The sequence below is a fragment of the Ruditapes philippinarum genome, unplaced genomic scaffold (genome assembly GCF_026571515.1).
Source record: "Ruditapes philippinarum isolate M1 unplaced genomic scaffold, ASM2657151v2 ctg983_1_1_1_1, whole genome shotgun sequence".
In the NCBI taxonomy this organism is placed as follows: Eukaryota; Metazoa; Mollusca; class Bivalvia; order Venerida; family Veneridae; genus Ruditapes; species Ruditapes philippinarum.
The window spans coordinates 230,423-247,320 of NW_026855502.1; the positions used below are offsets into that span (position 1 = coordinate 230,423).

General features: G+C 33.4%; 1 protein-coding gene across 1 annotated transcript in view; it reads right to left on the reverse strand.

The window, feature by feature from the left end:
- The window catches only part of LOC132743564 (uncharacterized), a 111,937-nt gene that overhangs the window by 92,724 nt on the left and 2,315 nt on the right, over positions 1-16,898 (reverse strand). The window contains exon 2 of the mRNA XM_060732093.1: positions 668-1,275. Within this exon, the coding sequence (XP_060588076.1) occupies positions 668-1,237 (570 nt within the window). The 5' untranslated portion in view covers positions 1,238-1,275. The remainder of the gene's footprint in view (positions 1-667; positions 1,276-16,898) is intronic.

The window sequence follows — 16,898 nt, forward strand, 5'->3', positions numbered from 1 at the left end:
AACGGTGTTATGTAGTCAATTGCTCGTTCATACTTGTTTCAATAATGACTCGTATGATATTAAATTATTACCCTTCCAGATTTTTTCCGCCTTTTTGATTGGATATTGATCACCCGAAAGAAATTGATATTACCGAACTAGACGGGTAATATACACGCGATGTAAATTCCGATTTACAAGCACTTTTTAACTGTCAAATGATAAATATTTACCAAAATAGAGTAATCATACATATTCTCATCGGTATTGAAAACAAATATGACCCTGTGAAGGTTTGATATTAATTCCAAAAAAGTGCGTTCAACAAACTACTCCTTTTCTCTTGTTTACATTCGTTAGGTTCGAAAGAAAATACGTCATGTATTTATGTGACGTCATGTAGTGATGAAGGGAATCTTATTTCGACGTTAGCAATGATTAATATTAAGTTAGCATTGATTTATTTTCAAATCGCCTTAACTCGGCAGGGGAAGTGTAATAAAATTATTTTTTTTGGTTTTGGAGTGATATATGTGGATATATTACCTGTCAAGATTTTATATCACCCGAACCGTTATACAAAAATAACATATATTGCTCCCTTATATGAAGCAAACAGTTGTAAAATAGAAAGAAATTTAAAAACCAAATTGAGTATACAATAAATATGTCATAATTTAACCTTTACCTTTTCAAATATATTATTCTTCTTGGACAAGTCGTCTTGTATTTTCGCCTCAAATCCTTTGTGATTAATAATGACACTAATGATGCCATTAAAATCAGTCTCTGCAGCATTCGATACATCCTTGTATCCGTCTGGTGGGAGATAACATTTGGCAATTTCCCAAACATTGCTGCACCATTTTGTTGCGTCTGTATTTTTATACGATGGACCATGATATCGATGTGCTTTTTGAATTTCAAATTTTAGATTATGACAAATTTTATTCGGGCAGCCAGATTGGCGATATTGTGTTGCATTGTTTTTATGGTAACTGCATTTTCCACGTTTTGCGTTGCAAAGTCTGTTTGTTAGACAAACAATGAGATTTTCCGTACAGCAGTTAGAACAGGTGCTTCCGGCTGGTAGGCTGTTTGATGAGGAAATTGTATTTAGAGAGTTCTGCTGGAAATCTTTGATCTCACTGACAACAACTGGCTCTACTTCCTCTTTTGTGTATAAAACGGCTAGAGCAGCCTTTATCCAGTTGAAGAATTTAGAAGTCTGCACAGTCGGCACTGCTGTAGCCATCATATAGTGTTTCTAATGAGCTTGGTCATTGTTTACTACTCCTTAAATAAAATATGAAGTGTCATTGCAAGTAATGTATATTTTAAAAGAGCAGTAATGTTATATAATTTTGTAAGCAAAGTGTACATATTTCATAACAAAAGTTTGAAATGCGATGTCGAATGAATGTTTTTGTTTCTGCTGTTGTTGCGGTTGATATTTTAATCTGCTTTTGTTTTCAATACCATCTATATTACGCTTGAAGTGTTTTTTTCTCTATCAGATCTCTGCATAAAAAAGTAATAACGTTCAAGTTATTAAAAAAAAATAAACGAGCGTGTTTATCAAAAGATTACCAACTGTAGTGTATTAACTAAGCTGCTATGGTAGAGTTATTAAAGGTTTAATAAATATTTGCTACTGATACTATTTGTTAGCGTCTTATTTTGAAACAAGTGCCACCCCCCCCCCCTACGGGGGCATCACTAGATTTTTTAAAAAATTACCAGTTCATATTAAATGTTGGATATTGCTTAATCTATTGCAAGGGGGCGTGGACGGTAACTTGCACATTCTATTACCGTCCATGAACAGGGTCAATCAAACCGAGCCTGCAACATCAACATTTTCAATTTTGTCGTTTTATCGTTTTGTACGTTCCTAATTATTTTGTTTGTGGTATTTTAGTTCTTTCATGATTCGACTTTTTCTTTATCGGATAGTATTAGTATTCCTCACTTGAATACTGTAGAATCACGCATAGGAGATATGGCCTGTTTTTTTAAAATTTGTCTTTTGACGTATTATCTGTGATATGCAGGCTTCACAACCTCTAAATCCCCTTTCAAAATTCCATTTTATATATTTCCGCCCATTGTTTTATCGTTAAGGGCTAACGCATATTTTTACTTTGGGACCAAATGTCGCTTTTCGTGGAATAGCACTAACGTGTCTTATTGAAAGTTCCATGAAAACCGCAAAATAAACATCTGCGGATGTTTCCAAATTCCAAAATGTTTTACTCTGATAAAGTTTGTGCTAGAACTTGCACATTCCATTACTGTCAATCAAACCGAGCCTGCAACATTTTCAATGTTTTTGTTTTGTATGTCTTTACGGATTTTTTTATATGCCCGAAAAAAATTCGGGCATATTATGTTTATCCCCCAGACGTCCGTCCGTCCGTCCGTCTGTCTGTCCGAGCAAACATTTGGGTTTAGGGGCTATTTAACAGTAAAGAGAACAAAATAGAACAATAGGTTCATTCGGTGATCAAAGGGTTTATAGGCTAGTAGCGCTTAGGAAACAAAGAAAATAACAAAGAAAATAGCCCCTAAACCCAAAATGTTGGAACGTCCGTCGGTCCGTCCGTCCGTTAGCAATTTGATTTCCGGAGCATAACTTAAGTTCAATTTGGCCCACAATATTTAAACTTCAAAGGATGATTGTCCATATTAGGTAAAAAGACACTTATTGATTTTGGGGTCACAAGGTCAAGGACAATATGACCTTAAAACTCAAAACAGTTTCCGAAGCATAACATAAGTTCCGTTTGGCCCACAGTGTTCAAACTTCATAGGATGATTGCTCATATCGAGTAGAAGAACGCTATTGACTTTGGGGTCACAAATTCAAAGGTCAAGGTCATTGTTACTTTAAAACTGAAAACAGTTTCCGGAGCATAACATAAGTTCCATGTGGCCCACAATATTCAAACTTCAAAGGATGACTGTCCATATTGGTTAAAAGACCACCATTGATTTTGGGGTCATACGGTCAAAGGTCAAGGTCACTATTTTACCTTAAAACTGAAAACAGTTTCCGGTACATAACTTAAGTTCAATTTGGTCCACAGTTTTTAAACTTAATAGGTTGATTTGTCCATATTAGGCAATAGACCCATATTGATTTTGGGGTCACAAAGTCAAAGGTCAAAGTCACTGTTACTCTAAAACTGAAAACAGTTTCCGGAGCATAACTTAAGTTCTATTTGTCCCTCAAAATTCAAACTTAAAATGATAATTGTCCATATTGGGTAGAATACCTCTATTGATTTAAGGGACACAAGGTCAAAGGTCAAGCTCACTATTTTACCTTAAAACTGAAAACAGTTTCCGGAACATAACTTAAGCTCCATTTGGCCCACAGTGTTCAAACTTAATAGGCTGACTGTCCATTTTGAGTAGAACACTCCTATTGATTTTGTGGGGTCACAAGGTCAAAGGTCAAAGGTCACTTTTACTTTAAAACTAAAAACAGTTTCCGGAGCATAACTTAAGGTATATTTTGCCGACAATGTCAAAGGTCAAGGTCACTATTAATTTAAAACTCAAAACAGTTTTTGGAGCGTAACTTAAGGTCTATTTGGCCCACAAACTTCATAGGATGATGGTCCATGTCTGGTAGAATACACCTATTGATTTTAGGGTCACAAGGTCAAATGTCAAGGTCACTATTTCTTTAAAACTGAAAACAGTTTTCAGAAAATTACTTAATTTCTATTTGGCACATAGTGTTGAAACTTCATAGCATGATTGTCCATATTGGGTAGAAGACCACTATTGAGTTAAAGGTCGCTATTACTTCAAAACTGAAAACAGTTTCCAGAGCATAACTTAAGTTCCATTTGGCCCACTTTATACGAGGATTGCTATTTGAAGGAGGTAATACTTTATTTAATTTATGTAATGTCTTACAAATGCTTCACCCTTATTAAAAACCACTTTCGGGCATATCATTATCCGACTAGCGGTGCTCTTGTTTTCCTTTTTGTCTAGTCACGATAGTTGTTTTGTTTAAGTATGACTCCTTTCCTTCCATAAAAATGATATTGTTAAGAAAATATAGATAATCGATATTCAATCATTTGAAGGCCAATGTCTTTTTAAGGTCAAGGTCATGTTGAATTATCATTCGCAGTGTCTGTTTTGTCACAAGTGTTGTTTTATTACCTATGTATCAAATTTTTACATAAATAAACAATATGACTACTTAAACAAAATTCAATACTTGATGACCATTTAAAGCTTAAGTCATGGTCAGTTCAACATTTAGAATGTCAAGTTTAAAAGGTCGTTATGTCCAAGTATAAAAATAATCAATTGATTAATTACAAAGTTACATCAAATAATAGCAAAAATCAGTGAAAATTAAATCATTTGACCATCAAGATCAATGTCAAACATAAGTCAAGGTCAATTTCAGTTTGATATACATGAAGGTATTGACCTTTAAGATGCTGTCTCTTGATATAAACTTAACAAATTTATAAATAACAAAGTCATAGCCAACTACAAAAAAAAAACAGGAGCATTTCATTAACTTGACTATGACATTTAAGGTCAATTTAGGGTGAATGTCATATCTAAATTATTCAATAAGCTTGATACAAGTACTCTTTTTTAAGTTTTAAATCAATTTCGTACATAAATAACAAAAATATGAGATCTTAACCAAAATTTAATAATTTGACATTAACGGTCAAAGTCATGTAAAGCTTTGTAACACCGCACTTTGGGGTCAAACGCACTTTGGGGTCAAAATCGAGAAATTGACCCCAAAGTGCGTAATTATGCTACATATCAACGCACTTTGAGTTCAAAAGTTCCTAAGGTGTCAAATGAGTTCAGCTTAAATACTGAGTTCTGACTTATTTTCGATCTGCGACATTGAAATATTAGATGCAGTTCAAGATGGCGGTTTGATGCTTAAGTGATAAAAGTTTCATTAATTTTACCACCTGAAATATCTAAAATTGTGTCCATATAACAAAGTACTCTAGTACATAAATTGTAAATGTATCCTAAAATTAAAAGATGCTGTAAAAATATCATGTTCTGTCAGTCATTTACTTGATAACTTTTGTGCCATATTAAGCCCCATTTTAAATAAGATGGGGATGAAATAAAATGCAGTTAATATTTTTCCTAAAAAAAACACTATAAAATACTCTATTGCAATGTTCTGGTTTCTAGACCAGACCATAAATAGTGATTTTTACAAAGACATTATTAAGTTTATCAACAAACTTAAGTTTTTTGTAAGCTCCGTAACAACCGTTCGCCAGAGGCTTTATAATGGGAAGTCTTACATACTTCTTTAGAAAGGGCAAACATGAATTGTTGATGTTTAAATAATAGTATCAGAGATATTAAAGATACTTGTTACCTGAATAAAGTTACGATAAATGTGAAAAATTGTCACAAAAGTTGCAAAATACTAATTCACTATAACTGTACTCCTTTCCAAAAAGCAGCAGATGAAAAGGATGGTTCAGATAATTGGCAAATGAGTAACTTTTTTGATACTATTGAAGTACACCAAAATTAAAAAAAGCTTAAGAAATACAAATAAAAGCACAATGAACCTTTAAAACGTTATTTTTATAATATCGGGGTGATCGGGACCCCACCATCCCGTCTGGATTTTCCACCCCAGTGAGAACTTTACATTATTGTATTTTCTGATCGCAGATCAGAAAATACAATGCTGACATTCAATCTCTGGCACAGCGCTTCACGACAAAACAGTTCTCAAAACAGCTAACAATTAGCGATGTAAAAGAAAAAAATATTTTTATTTTGCTACAAGTATCAAACAAGTTTACAACGCATTAAAAGTTTAAAAGTAGTGTTGGCTTATAGAATTGATCACAAATTACACGAATGAATATCATCTAAATCAAGGAAAATGCTATTTTTAGTGATGTCGATTACCAAATTCTTCAGATAAATCTGACTGTCGAGTAGTGGAGTATATACATGTCAGACTGTTTTGGCGAGAAGATTTTTGCTAAATCATTTACATCAGTGTTAAATAACAGGTTTATCGTGAACAAAATACCTCGAAATTAATAAGGATAACAAAGTTTAAACCCTAAAATTCTATAGAATTATTTGAGTTTATTCAGGTTTTCTTCGTATAACTTCCCCGTGGTGCAGGGGTAACGTGCTCGTCCAAGGTGCGAGAGGTCTGGGGTTCAAATCCCAGTCGAGAAGCCACGATATGCAAGGATAAAGTGTGGCTGTCATAAGAAAATGAACATAAAGGATTTTTGACGCAACTCTGGTCATGTATAATTCCGTATCTATCAAACTCAAACTGTTACAGTAAAAAATCTAAACGCAGTCGCTGCATCTCGGTGCCCTGCAATATGAATTATAGTATATAAAAATAAACTTACACAGGAAAATAACACAGATATACAGTACGATTTAGTTGCAAAGATCAGAAGATACCACAGAGCTTACAGCCTTTTGATTATGAATGTGTGACTACTTAAATAGTAAATGATATTTGTGTGTACTGCCTGTACGGACTACTACTTAAGGCCGGATATACACCTAATCAAGTTTCTTAAATGTCACATTTAGATAAGCTAAATAAATGGCCATTTCAACCTATAATCAGGCACAATTTTTACTGAAATGACTTATTAAGATTTACCAGAATTTATACCTTTGTCTATGCTAAGACTATTATATTTCTATAAAATGTAAAAATAAAAATAAACGGGAAAATGATGAAATTAGTTGAAAACAATGGAGTTAATGAAAGGTGTACATTCTTTTGAAATAAATGGAAAATGTAAGAAAAATATATTTTGAGCTTATTAATTGATACAAATTCTTTATTTGATGAAAGTTCTTCACTCATTTAAAATCCCTATCGATTCTACTATAATTCAGGACACATATTTTTCCTCTATTCAATACCTTCATTTTTGTTTACCATTGGCTTTGACTACAATATATTATTTGAAACATCATGAGAATTCATTTTATTGATTGAATTTTTATGACCCCAAAGTACGGTCGCTTGTCTGATGTTAAAAAATGCATATGTACCTGTTTAACGCACTTTGGGGTCAAAATTGGACCCCAAAGTGTGTAACGCACTCTGGGGTCGGACCCCAAAGTACGTAACGCTCTTTGGGGTCGAACCCCAAAGTGCGTTTGACCCCAAAGTGCGGTGTTACAAAGCTTAATGCCAAGGTCTGTTCAATCTTTAAAAAGGTCTTGCCCAAAAAGTTGTTTTGTTAAAGTATAAAGATAATCCATTCATTAATTACCAAGTAACAGTCAATTATAGCAAAAATCAGTGAAAATTCAATAATGTAGCATTCAAGGTCGAAAAAGTGTCAAGGCCAATTTGTACGTTTTCATGAAGGTTTTTGCTTAAGAACTAATATATCTCAAACAGTGATTTTATCGCTCTATAACATCACAGTTGAGAGTTCGGATGCGACGTATTATATCACGAGGGCGTAGCCCGAGTGTTACAATGATGCGCATCCGAACGACAAACAGTGATGTTATCAAGCGATACAATCACCGATTTGGATATATTATTTCGATTCTTACACGACATCAACAAATAAATGGTGCCGTACCTGATATTAAGCAAAATTGCGCCTGATTTGTTTCGGTACTTATTTTTAGCGCGTCGGATTTTTTAGTTCTGACGTCACGTGTATAATGATTACGACACATATTTAAATATAGAACGTCAACGGTAATTTTATTGCATAATAACACACATTTTCGATTCCACTATATACAATAGCAAAAAGTGCGGGCTGTGGTAGAATAAAGAATATTTTGTAACAATATGAAGTCAGTTCATTCAATATTTGCAAAGTAATAGCCAGTCACATAAAAAAAAATGAAAATGTTAATGTTTATGCAAACTTTTAAAATGGTTTGATGTAAAACAAGATCTTGGAAAACATGTATAAACTGCTTGCGCAATTAAAATCGTGATAATCGTGTGGTTTTATATTTAACCAAACATACTTAAATTAAACATATTGTTTTCCAAAATGAATTGTGTCAAATCACCTTCTTTCTTATTTTACATCATTATTTAACACACAAGAGCATCTTGACAAAAAATGCCGGGAATTGAAGGAGGAAAACAGCATCTATTCATAATTTTGTTTTATTTTTTCTTAGATAAATATATTCATGACTACGAAAGCCTAATAGTGTCAAATGAAATAAAAAATAAAAATGCAAAGGCGTTATAACGCGAATAAAGGCGTAGTAACGCGAATCAAAAGGCGTAATTACGCGAATCAAAAGGCGTAATTACGCGAAAAAAGGCGTAGCAACGCGAATAAAGGCGTTATAACGCGAAACAAAGGCGTTATAACGCGAATAAAGGCGTAATTACGCGAATCAAAAGGCGTAATAACGCGAATCAAAAGGCGTAATTACGCGAATCAAAAGGCGTAATTACGCGAAACAAAGGCGTTATAACGCGAATAAAGGCGTAGTTACGCGAACCAAAAGGCGTAGCAACGCGAATCGAAAGGCGTAGCAACGCGAAAAAAGGCGTAACAACGCGAATAAAGGCGTTATTACGCAAATCAAAAGGCGTAATAACGCGAATCAAAAGGCGTAATAACGCGAATCAAAAGGCGTAATAATGCGAATCAAAAGGCGTAATTACGCGAATCAAAAGGCGTAATTACGCGAATAAAGGCGTAGCAACGCGAATAAAGGCGTTATAACGCGAAACAAAGGCGTTATAACGCGAATAAAGGCGTAGTAACGCGAACCAAAAGGCGTAGCAACGCGAATCGAAAGGCGTAGCAACGCGAAAAAAGGCGTAACAACGCGAATAAAGGCGTTATTACGCAAATCAAAAGGCGTAATTACGCGAAAAAAGGCGTAGCAACGCGAATAAAGGCGTTATAACGCGAATCAAAAGGCGTAATAACGCGAATCAAAAGGCGTAATAACGCGAATCAAAAGGCGTAATTACGCGAAAAAAGGCGTAGCAACGCGAATAAAGGCGTTATAACGCGAAACAAAGGCGTTATAACGCGAATAAAGGCGTAGTAACGCGAACCAAAAGGCGTAATAACGCGAATTGAAAAGCGTAATAACGCCTTTATTCGCGTAATAACGCGAAACAATAGGCGTAATTACGCGAATCAAAAGGCGTACTAACGCGAATAAATGCGTTATAACGCGAATCAAAAGGCGTAATAACGCGAACCAAAAGGCGTAATAACGCAAAACAAAAGGCGTTATAACGCTAATTTAATACCATATAAATGCCAAACAGTGGCCTATTAATGTATGGAAGGAAGAACAATGTTGATTTAAATGAATTGATCTAGATGTACGTTTTATTATATGCCCGAAAGAATTTCGGGCATATTATTTTATACCCCTGGCGTCCGTACGTCCGAGCAAACATTTTGGGTTTAGGGGCTATATAACAGTAAAGAGAACAAAAGAGAACAATAGGTTCAATCCGTGATCAAAGGGTTTATGGGCTAGTAGCCCTTAAGAGAACAAAGAAAATAACAAAGAAAATAGCCCCTAAACCCAAATGTTGGAACGTGCGTCCGTCCGTCTGTCTGTCTGTCCGTCCGTCCGTAAGCAATTTGGTTTCGGGAGCATAACTTAAGTTCCATTTGGCCCACAATATTCAAACTTCGTAGGAGGATTGTTATTTGAAGGAGGTAATACTTTATAACCTATAAGTCACCAAGTCATCTTATATTGGCAAATATTAAAGAGTCTTTATTAGTTTATGACAAATAGTTTGCATAATTACTGTGCAAATGGAATGAAAGTTATTGTAAATGTATATTGTATTATTGTATACGAGTTTATATCTTGAGCAATAAATTCAGATCAATATTGGTCTTCCTTTCTCGCGAATTTGATTAGTATAAATATTGTATTAAATTGGCATTATAATGTGTTTTAATTTTCGTTATTACGCCTTTGGGTTCGCGTTACTACGCCTTTATTCGCGTAACTACGCCTTTTGATTTGCGTTATTACGCCTTTATTCGCGTTATTACGCCTTTTGATTCGCGTTATTACGCCTTTATTCGCGTTATTACGCCTTTTTATTCGCGTTATAACGCCTTTATTCGCGTTACTACGCCTTTTGATTTGCGTTATAACGCCTTTATTCGCGTTATTACGCCTTTTGATTCGCGTTATAACGCCTTTATTCGCGTTACTACGCCTTTATTCGCGTTATTACGCCTTTTGATTCGCGTTGCTACGCCTTTATTCGCGTTCTTACGCCTTTTGATTCGCGTTGCTACGCCTTTATTCGCGTTCTTACGCCTTTTGATTCGCGTAATAATGCCTTTATTCGCGTTATAACGCCTTTGCATGTTATTTTTTATTTCATTTGACACTATTAGGCTTTCGTACATGACATTATACTTGTGGAAAATTATAATTTTATACTAAAGAGATATTTTTTAAGTAGATCGAAATTATCAGTGTCATATCCGGCAGAACTTAAAAGATAATACGTGTCGGTGCATAGAGGTGTCAATTCTCTTAACAACTCTATTTTATTAGATACTTGCTTAAGAGCTTGGGCAGAAGAAAATGGTTTATTGTCTGAATATCAATTTGGTTTTTGCAAAGGAAAGAGTACAGTAGATTGTGTTTTTGTATTAAGTTCAATTATAAATCAAGTGTTAAATTATGAAAAAAAGAAACTATATTGTGCTTTTGTGGATTTCCGTAAAGTGCTGTGTGGCAGCTGTAAAAAGTTGCCCGTACTTCACTTCAGTGTTGTTATATTTTTAGGGTCCTTCGGGATCATTGATGCCAGCACTATTAAGTGTTGAGAACTGATAACCGCTCAAGCCGGTGCTAGCTAAGGGGCGGGAGGGATGTTGCACTTATTCATTATCCCTCATGTACAGCCTCAATCAAACCGAGTCTGCAATTCTTATGTAATTTTGTTGTGATTAATGCTTCCGAGGGATCACTTTGTTTCCAGATTTTGATATTGTTTACAAAAATGGAATATGGGTCAAAATGATAAGATACGGGACTTCACTTAAAATTGTTAAAGTATTGCGTTCTATGTAAAAAAGTGTTAAATCAAGCATAAGAATAAATGGTGATTTGTCTGACTTTTTTGAAAATAACTCAGGTGTATATTATTATATATTATTTTCTTTATAAATGATATGTATGACTTTTTGCTTAATAATGAAATAGATGTTTTTAGTTTAGATAATGTACAGTTATTTTTACTTCTTTTTGCAGACGACACTGTCTTATTTTCATACTCGAAAGAAGGTTTACAAATTTGCTAAATAAACTAAATCTATATTGTACAACATGGGGTATAAATGTCAATACTTATAAAACTGTTGTTATGGTATTCAAAAGGGGTTAAATAGACCAAAAAATATTGTTTTGTTTTATGATCAAAATAAGTTAAACATTGTGACAAAGTTTACTTATTGAGGTGTAACATTGTCATCAAATGGTTCTTTTTACCAAGCACAGAAGTCATTGTCAAAACAAGCGTTGAAAGCATCATTTTCATTGTATGCATTGTTTTATAGTTTTGGAAGTATTCCCAGACATTTTGGAAGTATTCTCCTTTTTTCAGATAAAACCTTAAGTTGTTGTAGCGAATATATAGCTTTATACACTTTTAAAAATTATTGTCATGAATTACATGTATGCGTATGTATAAAGTTTGTTCATGTTAACTGAACTGGTACTGGGTAACAGTAACGAAACTGATAAAATTGTCATTCTAGCAAATTGTCTCACAAGTGATAACTTGACGTCAATTACTTTTGTAGCTATCTAAATATATACTTGATTATCATGTAATGGTACTCTTTTTATTTTGTTTCGAAAAAGAGGTACCTGTACGTGTTACGTTGCTACTTAGCTCCTTCTGATATGCTATTTATCGTAAAGCATGTCTTTGTAAGGAACATAAGGTTCAAAAGCGGCTAAAAATATTATTATATATCATTTTCCAATATACCTTTCACCAGTTCTCACAATGATTGTATATTATGTACGTATATGTTTCATATTTATGTTCTATGCACTTATCTAGGGGGTTTCTTTGTTGTACTTTGAATATAAATTGGAAGGATAAAAACTTTGTATCTTTGGTAAGATACTTAAAAAGATTGGTTTATTAATCTATTTACTAATTAATTTATAATTATCTCATTCTCGTTATGTACATACTTTTCTCATTATGTGTTTATTGAACCGCCGAACATGGCGATGCACATTGTAAAATGTTTTTGCCAATAACAATTTTGAATCTGGAAATCTTGAATCTTAAAATCGCTAGGCGTGAAGGTTAATATTATGCACATACCGTTTGAAGTATTCGTCATTCAGTTCATTAACTGTTTATATCAATATTGACAAATAGGGGTGTCGATAATTCTTATATAAATAGCACATTATTTATCGTCTAAATCTTTTACGACCTTGGCAATCTCATATTAGCATAATAGTGTAGTGGTAGGGTGTTTGCTCTGTGACTGTAGAGACCCAGTTTGAATCCTGGAAAAGGCATTTTTATATTTCTTTTGGTTTTTAGTTCTTTATTTTAGTTCCCCGTGAATTCTATCACAAAATACTATTTTGAGAACATTTAGTTTCACACACATTCGCATTCAACAAGTTAAAGCCGCTTTTAATAAAATATGTTAACATATTTTTATTTCGGCTTCAAAACCATGCAATCTATAGTTTCGTTAACATTTTAACAGTATTGTTGTAAAATTCATTAATATGGTGTCACAAATGTGACATCTGTGTTTTTATTTATCTCGTTTGCACGAGGTATTATATCAAGGCCACGAGTTACAAAAGCATGGAAACGAGATAAATAAGTTGTGGTAATGAGAAATTATGTCATGACAACGAGTTACTAAGTCGTGGCCACGATATAATTAAGTCGTGGGAACGAGATACTATGTCGTGGAAACGAGATACTATGTTGTGGCCAAGAGTTACTAAGTCGTGGCCACGAGATAATTTAGTCGTGGGCATGAGATACAATGTCGTTGCCACATGATACTTTGTCGTGGCAACAAGTTACTTAGTCGTGGGAACAAGATAGATACGTCGCGGGAACGAGATAATTTATTCGTGGGAACGAGATTCTATGTCGTGACCACGAGATTCTATGTCGTGGCCACGAAAAATTTTGTCGTTGCAACGAGTCTTCGGCACGATACAATTAAGTCGTGAACACGGGATACTATATCGTGGCCCCAACTTACAAAGTCGTGGGAACGAGATAACTAAGTTGTGCCCACGAGCTAATTAACCAATCAATAACACATCAATAACTTGTTTAAATGTCACTTTGACAGGCAAGTGAAGTTTAATGGGCATACTTGTAATATAGCACATGTCTAGTTAATTAGGAAATTCTTATAAAATGTGTAATCTGATTGGTTACTTATCTCGTGTGCACAAGTTAATTATCTTGTTCCCACGACTGAGTAACTCGTGGACACGACATTGTATCTCGTTCCTACGTCTTAATTATCTCGTACCCACGACTTATTAACTCGTGGCCACGACACAGTATCTAGTGGCAACGACATATTATCTCGTTCTCACGACTTAATTATCTCGTGCCCACGACTAAGTTACTCGTGACCACGACATAGTATCTCGTTCCCACCACTACCTTTTATCGTGTCCTAGACATAGTATCTCGTTTACACGACTAATCTATCTCGTTCCCACGTTTAAGTAACTCTTGGCCACGACATAGTTTCTCGTGGCCACGACATAGTATCTTGTGCGCACCACTTAATTATTTCGTTTCCGCGACTTAGTAACTCGTGGCCACGACTTAGTAACTCGTGGCCACGACATAGTTTCTCGTTCCATTGATATTATTATTTCGTGTCCAAGACTTAGTAACTCGTGGCCTCGACAAAGTACCTCGTGCGTACGAGATAGACAAAAACCCACACACATGTTACCTTTGTGCCACCGTACATTAAATATTGTTCATAAGTTATGAATTTGAACATAAAAATGACTTGACGTATAATAAGTTCGTGTATGCGCTACGTCACAGTGGTAAAATCAATTGTTACCATGTTGATCACAGCAAATATGAGATATTAACGTTTTAGTTTCACAGTGCATTAGCCCTTCGTTAACAAAAAGTAATCGTCTCATAAAAACTCGAATTGGTATGAAAACATCCGTAATATAACGTTGAAATATACCGTTTAAATTTGGACTTCTACTTAAAAATAATTGTTAATTTTCTATTGATTTCGCCACAATGATGTTGCAGAGTTTTAGGCTAAAAAACTCATTTTGGCTGTCTGTACACCAAAATAAGAGCGGGAGTCGATATGAAACACATTTAATTAACACAATGTAGCTATTTATTTGTTATGAATTTCTTTTATGCAGCTTTAAGTTTAAGACAGCACAAATGTGATTAGGGTGATAAATGAGTAATGGAGAAAAAAAAAATTATATACACAAATGAGCAAAAATTGTTAAATATGTGGCGAATATAATTTAGAATTTTAAAACAGAATAAAATTGATAATACTATTCAAACTGTTCAATTACAGTTTAAAATAAAAAAACATTCAATTTTTCTTAACTTTCATGAGCTGTGCAAAACATTTTAAAAGAGAAAATGAAAAGTTACGTGACACACTTTATGATGATGATTATGATGAGCAGAAATATGTTGATTGCATTATGATGATGATTATGATGAGCAGAAATATGTTGATTGCATTATGATGATAATTATGATGAGCAGAAATATGTTGATTGCATTATGATGATGATTATGATGAGCAGAAATATGTTGATTGCATTATGATGATGATTATGATGAGCAGAAATATGTTGATTGCATTATGATGATGATTATGATGAGCAGAAATATGTTGATTGCATTATGATGATGATTATGATGAGCAGAAATATGTTGATTGCATTATGATGATGATTATGATGAGCAGAAATATGTTGATTGCATTATGATGATGATTATGATGAGCAGAAATATGTTGATTGCATTATGATGATAATTATGATGAGCAGAAATATGTTGATTGCATTATGATGATAATTATGATGAGCAGAAATATGTTGATTGCATTATGATGATGATTATGATGAACAGAAATATGTTGATTGCATTATGATGATGATGATTATGATGAGCAGAAATATGTTGTTTGCATTATGATGATGATTATGATGAGCAGAAATATGTTGATTGCATTATGATGATGATTATGATGAGCAGAAATATGTTGATTGCATTATGATGATAATTATGATGAGCAGAAATATGTTGATTGCATTATGATGATGATGATTATGATGAGCAGAAATATGTTGATTGTATTATGATGATGATTATGATGAGCAGAAATGTGTTGATTGCATTATGATGATAATTATGATGAGCAGAAATGTGTTGATTGCATTATGATGATAATTATGATGAGCAGAAATATGTTGATTGCATTATGATGATGATTATGATGAGCAGAAATATGTTGATTGCATTATGATGATGATTATGATGAGCAGAAATATGTTGATTGCATTATGATGATAATTATGATGAGCAGAAATATGTTGATTGCATTATGATGATGATGATTATGATGAGCAGAAATATGTTGATTGTATTATGATGATGATTATGATGAGCAGAAATGTGTTGATTGCATTATGATGATAATTATGATGAGCAGAAATGTGTTGATTGCATTATGATGATAATTATGATGAGCAGAAATATGTTGATTGCATTATGATGATGATTATGATGAGCAGAAATGTGTTGATTGCATTATGATGATAATTATGATGAGCAGAAATATGTTGATTGCATTATGATGATGATTATGATGAGCAGAAATATGTTGATTGCATTATGATGATGATTATGATGAGCAGAAATATGTTGATTGCATTATGATGATAATTATGATGAGCAGAAATATGTTGATTGCATTATGATGATGATTATGATGAGCAGAAATATGTTGATTGCATTATGATGATAATTATGATGAGCAGAAATATGTTGATTGCATTATGATGATAATTATGATGAGCAGAAATATGTTGATTGCATTATGATGATGATTATGATGATGGTAGTTACAGTGCTGAAGTGTTTTGATAATGGTGATAAATTTGATGATTATAAAAAGATAGATAAACTAGATTAAATTCTATAGACCATGTTATATCTAAATTGGTTTGATAATAAGAAAAAAGTTGAGTTAACAACTATAATAATAATTGATAGTTGAGAATGCAAGGAATCATCAGTCAGAGACATTATGCATGACCGTAGCAATGATTCAAAATAGAAACTGCACCATTTATGGGAATTTAAATCATAAAAACAAACATGAATGAATAAATTTATTTATATAAATTTATTATTTTGGATTTTAACATAACTTGGTAAATTTCAAAACACCAACAAAACATATATTATAAGAGAACTGTTGAAATGATATTTAATTTCTAGTGTAATTATGTAACTTCATATGACATTATTATTTATTTTAATGACTTTGATTTGATGAAAAAAATCTTAATTTTGTTAGTTGAATATATTTTATTTATAACAGTCATTACTTCCTGGAAAAATATTTTGGTATATGATCATTGAGTACAACACATTATTTGGCACTTATATCATTATTTTAAGAGATAAGATCTAGATAAAGTGTATGAGTGAAATAGCATGGATGAGAACTTTGATATACAGTAGTTGCCTAGTTTGTCCAGATTCAGAGGCAACCCTGATCACAGCAGTCCTGAACATATGGGACCTCGGTCCTATCTGTAAGATGTTGACATTTATTATGGTGAATGTGGGATCTTAGTTTCTC